The sequence below is a fragment of the Lucilia sericata genome, unplaced genomic scaffold, assembly GCF_015586225.1.
Source record: "Lucilia sericata isolate MDLA Ls3-8-SP2 unplaced genomic scaffold, ASM1558622v1 Contig005089F_arrow, whole genome shotgun sequence".
Lineage (NCBI taxonomy): Eukaryota > Metazoa > Arthropoda > Insecta > Diptera > Calliphoridae > Lucilia > Lucilia sericata.
The window spans coordinates 1-8014 of NW_023997437.1; the positions used below are offsets into that span (position 1 = coordinate 1).

General features: G+C 32.5%; 1 protein-coding gene across 1 annotated transcript; it reads left to right on the forward strand.

The window, feature by feature from the left end:
* The first annotated feature begins 2202 nt into the window (after positions 1 to 2202).
* LOC119615372 (salivary plasminogen activator alpha 1-like) lies at positions 2203 to 7531 on the forward strand. Its single transcript, XM_037971431.1, has 4 exons — positions 2203 to 2342; positions 6334 to 6538; positions 6603 to 6906; positions 6970 to 7531. The coding sequence occupies exons 1-4, from the start codon at positions 2267 to 2269 to the stop codon at positions 7324 to 7326; spliced, it is 942 nt and encodes a 313-aa protein (XP_037827359.1). The 5' UTR covers positions 2203 to 2266; the 3' UTR covers positions 7327 to 7531.
* The last annotated feature ends 483 nt before the right edge of the window (positions 7532 to 8014 follow it).

Consider the following 8014-nt stretch of genomic DNA (forward strand, 5'->3'; position numbering starts at 1 on the left):
GAGAGGGCGGACAGGGGCGAGGAGGGCCAGAAACAGGGCAAAGCGAGCGAGAGAGCGAGCGAGCGAGCGAGCGAGCGAGCGAGCGAGCGAGCGAGCGAGGAGAGAGCGAGCGAGGGAGCGAGCGAGGAGAGCGAGCGAGCGAGCGAGCGAGCGAGCGAGCGAGCGAGCGAGCGAGCGAGGGCGAGCGAGCGAGCGAGCGAGCGAGCGAGCGAGAGAGAGAGCGAGCGAGCGAGCGAGCGAGCGAGCGAGCGACGAGCGAGCAGGAGCGAGCGAGCGAGCGAGCGAGCGAGCGAGCGAGCGAGAGCGAGCGAGCGAGCGAGCGAGCGAGCGGCGAGCGAGCGAGCGAGCGAGCGAGCGAGCGAGAGCGAGCGAGCGAGCGAGCGAGCGAGAGAGAGCGAGCGAGCGAGCGAGCGAGAGAGCGAGAGAGCGAGCGAGCGAGCGAGCGAGGAGCGAGCGAGCGAGCGAGCGAGCGAGCGAGCTAGCGAGCGAGCGAGCGAGAGAGCGAGGAGCGGCGAGCTAGCAGCGAGCGAGCGAGCGAGAGAGCGAGGGAGCGAGCGAGCGAGCGAGCGCGAGGAGAGCGAGCGAGCGCGAGCGAGCGAGCGAGCGAGAGAGCGAGCGCGCGAGAGCGAGCGAGGAGCGAGCGAGCGAGCGAGCGAGCAAGCGAGCGAGCGAGCGAGCGAGCGAGCGCTAGCGAGCTATCTATCTATCATCTATCTATCTATCTATCTATCTATCTATCTATCTATCTATCTATCTATCTCTATCTATCTATCTATCTATCTATCTATCATCTCTATCTATCTATCTATCTATCTACTATCTATCTATCTATCTATCTATCTATCTATCTATCTATCTATCTATCTATCTATATATCTATCTATCTATCCTATCTATCTATCTATCTATCTATCTATCTATCTATCTATCTATCTATCTATCTATCTATCTATCTATCTATCTATCTATCTATCTATCTATCTATCTATCTATCATATATCTATCCATTAATCATCTATCTATATTCAAGGGATCTTGAGAAGTGTTCCCGGTAAGTTATAAAATGATCTGTTAGATGGGGTCGTTGTACACATGTTTGTCTGAGTGTATATACATAGTTCTTTGCTTGAAAAGTCACAATGTCTCATCAAGGGCTTGCAACGAAGGCTGAGCCGCATTAGTATTTTTATACAGTTAAATACCATTTCCTATCCATTGTTTATATAATACGTCTATCTTATCTATTCCACGTGTCAAATCAATTAGCACTACCGCTCGTGCCCTTAACATTCGTAAAATTTAAACAAGATTTCAGTTATCGTCTATTCAGATTAAATATACGCATAGGCTGAGTAAATAGGCTTTGAAGTCTAAAAAAAAAAAAAAATATATTATTTTATTCTTTAACCTAATTTTTTATAACAAAAAAAAAAAAAAAAAAAAAACTAGACTCAAAACATACAAAGTGCAATTTGAATAAAATATAAATGATTTTGGTTTATTTACCTTTTTAGCGATGAGGCACGCTTCTGAAAATAACAACAAAAGAATATATTTTAATAAATATGTTTAAAAGTGTATTTAAGAAAACAAAGCATAAATGAAAAGGTAAACAAAGTAATTATCAGTATAAAATTATAAAAGAATTATAAAATTTTCTAACAACAATACAAAAAAGGAGCTACTTGAAGTAAAACAAGCATTAGAAACAGTTGGCTAAGTTGTTATAAAAAAATAATAAAATCGATATATAAAAGTAAATAATATCTATCGGTTTTAAATAATCAAATGTATGATGGTAAGGGTTTGTTAAACTTTGCATAAAAAGTCCCAGTTCGTATTACGGTAAGGTCTGAAAGTAAATTTGAATGGAAGAAAATATTTATATGTATGTAGTCGTCTTCAAAAGTCTATTATTACTTATTATAAGAGTTTATAGTATTTTTGCTGATAACATTCTAACATTTAAAAATATTTTTTTTATTTTAAATTTCTTTTAGTCTTTATCAATATCGGACACAAACTTTATACACGAACGACAACAAACAATATTGTAGTATTAATTTTTTTGCAAATCCATCGAAGGTTTCTTTTAATAATAAATTTACCTCAAGTTTAATTAGTTGTTGACCTTAAATTTGAGCAGAGTGTTTAAGTAAAGCAAATTTTGGGCATAATTTTTGTTGTTGAAAATTTAAGTAGTAAACATTTAAAAAAAGTCCTTATAAAAATAAAAAATTAATTAAATTAACAAAATAAATTAAAAATGTATTCAAATGAAGATATGAGGAAAATCGCAAAAATCTTTATAGTGATTTTTCTATGCAGTGAAATGCAACCAAGTAAGTGTAATGGAAAGTAATAAGGATTTAAAAAAAAATAATTAAAAAATTAGATGAATATTTTTTTTTTTTGGAAATTTTCAAGTGATTTGAGTGAATTTTAAAATATTTTTTGAAAAAAGTACTTTTTAAAACTTTGAAGTCCTTTAAAAGGGGCATAGGATCACGAAATGAAAAACAAAAAAACGTAGTTTTTCTGCATTAAATTTATAGTTTCAGACGTATCCGGTTCGTGTCTAACGATTTTTTTCTCTTTTTGTTGAAATTCCTTTTAAGGATTACAATTTAAGTTTAAGATAATTGTTTAAATTCTCCTTCTCTAATCCTTTTAATGTGCAACTGGTGTTCTGCCGAGTCATTTCCCGACGTTACGCGAGTTCTTATCTATTTTTTTTATTACCTTAATATTCAATCGATAAGCCACTGTGTGACAAAGTTCAATTCCGGATGGCTATTGTCATTGATCATTTGTATCGGTCAAAGATATGACCCAATTATATCAGAAGATGTTGAAGCAACTTTTTAAACTATACTGAATATTCATACGATTTTTATCCATCGTGAATATTGTCATGATTTTAAGCTTCTATTGACGAAAAGAATGACCTTTGAACCTTTTCAAAAAAAAAAAAAAAATCTTACTAAAATAATATATTATATATATAATATACATGTTTCTGAGATTTTCTTTAAAAAGATCAATTAAGAGTTCTATATTCGGTGTTTGTTGTGATTTTAATTCATTTCAATTTTAATAATATTTATTTATTTATATGCGGTATATTTTCGGAGTGAAAACGATGTGTTATCAAACTGAAAATGCTATGTTGTCAAACAGAAAGTTGCGTTGTCGAAATGATAACGAAATGAACTGTCGAAATCACGACGTTTCATTGCCGAAATGATACAAAGCATAATCAAAATGGCAACAATTCGTTGTTACAGTGACAACGATGCGTTGTTCAATTTACAACGGCGGTTGTCAAAATGATAACCGGGTGTTATTTAAATTTTATACCCATCCATTGTCTAAATGGTAACAAACGTGGTAAGCTCACTTTTGACGACGGATTGTAACAATTTCGGTACTTTCTACCGTTTTTTCCCTCTGTGTATGTTTCTAAGTTCAATATTGCATTGGAAAAGTACCAAAAATTCTTTCCTACAAATTTTCATTCACTCAGGAATCTGAATGTTTTATTTTAAGTTTCAATATGAGAATTTAAAAAGTACCTTTTGAAGAACGAAAAAGCACCAAAAAGTCCCTTCTTATTTGTTCTCATTTACTCCGCTCTCTATATGCTTAATTTCATGTTTTAGATTCAATATTATAGGAAATTCAAAAGGTACCTTTTGAAGAATGAAAAAGTACCAAAAGGTACCAGAGTTACAAAAAACACTCCATTAGAATATTTAATTTTTCAAATTATAAAATTATTTTTATTTACCCTCTTTGCTTAGTTTCTCACACACAATTTTCCATCTATGATTTTGACAATAATAAAACAACAATAGCAACACATATTTTCATGCGTAACGTGTTATTCTTGCTCAGTTTTATTTTTATTGTATGTTGTTGTTGTGTTTTGCTTTTGTCAAAACATGCATAATAATGCACATTTTTTGATGAAATTTTTAGAGGTTGTTTCGGATTTTTGCTCATATCTCCATTATTTATGAACTGATTTGGCTGATTTTAAATAGCGATCTTTTCGAAAGTATGTCTAACAGAATTATTGAAGATTTGTATCTCGAAGATATTTGGGGTTTTTAGAAAATAGATTTCAACAAACATACAGACAGACGGCCAAAGCTTAATCGACTCAGCTAGTACCGGAATATGTACCTAAACTTTATTGGGTCCGAAAATTATATTGTAGAAATTACAAACGGAATGATAAACGGGAGCAATTTACCAACTTCGATAACAATTTACCTCTAATTCTTGTTAAACATCGTTTCTTTTACCAATAACAATGATCACTTTTTAGGACTCAAGAATTCTCTTGGCGGTATTCTAAATTCGGTGAATTTTATATAAAAGTTATTGTCCATTACAATACAATTACAAATTATATTCTAACCTAATTTCCGGAGCAGGATGGCGATGACCATACGCCCGTTGTAGTTTAGCAGTTTAAAGTCTCTGATGGGAATCGAATTCATCCAACCCCCACACTGATAGACTAGCACACTACCAACTAGCCTACCAAGGCACCCAAATTATATAAAAGTTATTTATGCTGAATTTCATTGTGATACTAATGGTTATAAGTTTAATTAACTTTCTGAGGGGAAATGTGGCCTGATCATTATGAAAATCGGCTGTATCATTTAATGTTTATATGTATTAGTTGTATCTGATTTAAAACGTGAACTTCATAGATAAAATCAATGTAAACGTATTCCTTGGATTGATATCTTGTAAACCTTAATTTTTTAAGACTTTTCTTTATTATTTTCATTATAAAACGTGTCAAAAATTTAAAAATATTAACTCTATGAAGTAAAATTCCAACAATAATTGATAACAAAAATATTAAAGAAAATTTTCCAAAAATACCCTGATATCTCTACAATTTATTTTTATTATTATAATTAAAAGATATTATAAATTTCCATTGCTAATGCAGTTTTCTAGTTAGTAACCAATAATTTGAAATCATTGTCAAGGTAGTGTTTTATATTAACAATTTATTAAAAAACCATAAAAAATTTAGAATTAAACAAGTAGGAAAGTATAGACGGGCATTGCCGACCATATAATACCCTACTACTCATGGTTTTTTAAAATTTTTATTTTTCACAAAGAAACTTTTATGTTGAATTTTACGTTAATTCCAAAGTATTTAAGTAATTTATTGATAAAAAACAAATTTTCTAAATGAGGCTTTATATAGGAGTATAGGTCAAACATGGGCCGATCCTCATTAAATTTGGGAAAAGGATATATTTTTAAATAATAGTTAATTATGTTGAGTTTCATTGCGATACAAATGGTTACAAGTCAATTTTAGACGTTTAAGATATTTTTTGAAGGGGGGTTTGTATGGGGGCTAGGGTCAAATAAGGGCCGATCATTACGAAAATCTGCAGTGTCATTTATACTTATATAAAACTTATTTGTGCCAATTTTTATAGAGATAATAGTATATTTGACGTAATTATGGCATAAAAAGCCCAAATCGGGAGGTACGGTTGTATGGGGGCTAGGTGAAATAATGGACCGATTTCAATCATTTTCAATAGGCTTCGTCCTTGTGCCAAAAAACATGCTTGGTCCAAATTTCATCAAATTATCTTGAAAATTGCGGCCTGTAACTTGCGCACAAGGTTTACATGGACAGCCAGCCAGCCGGACAGACGGACGGACGGACATGTCTTAATCGACTTAAAATGTGATTCTGAGTCGATCGGTATACTTAAAGGTGGGTGTAGGACCAATATTTTTGTGTGTTACAAACATCAGCACAAACGTATAATACCCTCCCCACTATAGTGGTGTAGGGTATAAAAATTAATTTTATCTTTGCGAATAATCACAATAAGAATTTAGAGTTTAATTAAAACCAAATATATAACATATTTTGGTTTCTTTTCCATTAAGAACATCGTATGATTTTTGTTTATTAAAAAAATTTTAATAAATGATAAATAAAAATAACGGTTACCAAGCTGCAGGGGGTCTGTGTTATCAGTTTAAAATATTTTTCCCAAACTTAAGTATTGTGGTAGGTAAAAATAAATTGAAAGAAATGAAAACAAAGTATTAATAAAATTTCCTTTCCAGCACGAGAAATGATAAGATTTTTGAGTTTCTTTGGAATTTAAATATTAGTGATGGTGTTAAAGAAAAGAGAGTAATCGAATAGAGAAATTTTAACGTTATAAGTTAAGCCCAATAGGGTTAAATCTATAGAATTTTTTTGGACTTAAACAAACCAACAGATATAGAAGTCATTCTAAGAAATCTTTTTTCAATTTATTTCAGGTGTCACCCAAAATAACTCCTATGAGCAACGTGTTTTATACTATAGTTCCAATGTTAATACAACAGAGGCCTCTTTCAATAATGCCCAACATCATGCCTCCATACGTTTGAAAGATCATGATAAAAATTTTGGTGATGGCCATATATGTTCAGGAGTTGTAATAGGTCCCTCGGTGGTCTTAACCACAGCTCAATGTGTTTACAAGTAAGAACAACTAAAAATCATAAAGATAATATTTAATTAATTGCATATATTTTCCGCTTAACAGTTATAATCAAAATAAACCTTATCATCCATCTGAATTAAAAGTAGTCTTGGCTTCTCTCAGTCGTTACCAACTGCAAGAACAAACACTTATCTATAGTGTGACTCACAGTTATCAACCCAAAACTTTTGACACCCTAAGACTACGTGATAATGTGGCCATTTTAATGTTGGAACGTGATATACCCGTTATGAATGAATATGTACAAGCGATTACTTTGCCTCAAGCCAAAGTATACAACACTAATTGGTATGATAAACAAAATGGTGGACAATTTAAGGTGACCACTTGGTTGAAGACCCATGAAGTAAGTTTCTAATTTTTAAAATCAATTATTTAGATTTTAATGATAATCTTTTCTTTATACCAGGATTTACATTTAAATCATTTAATGTTGCTGAATGCTTCCCAAGTAAGTGATGAAACCTGTTTGCAGTATTATGGCAAAACTCTTTTCACCACCGGCATGTTGTGTGTCAATACCAATGAATCTTTACAAGAAGATTTTGGTTCTCCTTTATTTGTTGACAACAAATTAGTGGGTCTACGTAGTTTTGCCTCGGGTCATTTATCTCCTGCCATTTACACAGATGTTTCGCATCATGCGAAATGGATACGTGAAATTATTGGCGATGGTACTAATCAAAATAGTTCCATTTGGGGTTCGATGGGTTTTTTGCTATTGACCTATGTGGCCTTGAAACGCAGCAAATTTATGAAGTTGTAAATAGTTAGTTTTGATAATATTATTATAGCAACTAAATTATTTATATATAGTTTTAAGTTTATCTCTCAGTTTAGTTTATTTAAAATAATAGTTAATAAGTTTTTGCTAAGAGTACAAATAGAATCTGAAACTGTTGAAATAGTTTTTGTATAAATATGAAAATAAAAAACATTTTATAAAATCTTATTTATATGCATATAAAAAACTAGTTTTAGATTTAACTTTAGTTATGCATTTCCAAGAGTTCAAACTCGATTTATACAAAATTTTAATTTTATTTTATAGAAATTTAATTTTCTATAGAAAATCCATCAGTTTTCTATAGAAAAGTTTCAGATTTGTTTTGTTTAGAAAATCTCTCGATTAAGTTTTTATAGAAAATCTTTCGATCAGTTTTCTATAGAAATTTCTCGATCGGTTATCAATAGAAAATCTCTCGATCGCTTATCTATATAAAAGTTCTCCATCAGTTTTCTATATAAAATCTCTCGATCAGTTTTCTACAGAATATCTCTCGATCAGTTTTCTTTAGAAAATCTCTCGATCGGTTATCTATATAAAATCTCTCCATCAGTTTTCTATACAAAATCTCTCGATTAGTTTTCTACAGAAAATCTCTCGATCAATTATCTATAGAAAATCTCTCGATCAGGTTCCTTTTAAAAAAAATTCAATTTTCTTTAATTTA

Excerpts from the sequence above, each read along its gene's own strand:
- LOC119615372 (XM_037971431.1), top strand. The coding sequence starts at position 2,267 with ATGTATTCAAATGAAGATATGAGGAAAATCGCAAAAATCTTTATAGTG. Across the intron at positions 6,539-6,602 it reads ACAGCTCAATGTGTTTACAA|TTATAATCAAAATAAACCTT; the intron begins GTAAGAACAACT and ends TCCGCTTAACAG. Across the intron at positions 6,907-6,969 it reads CTTGGTTGAAGACCCATGAA|GATTTACATTTAAATCATTT; the intron begins GTAAGTTTCTAA and ends TCTTTATACCAG.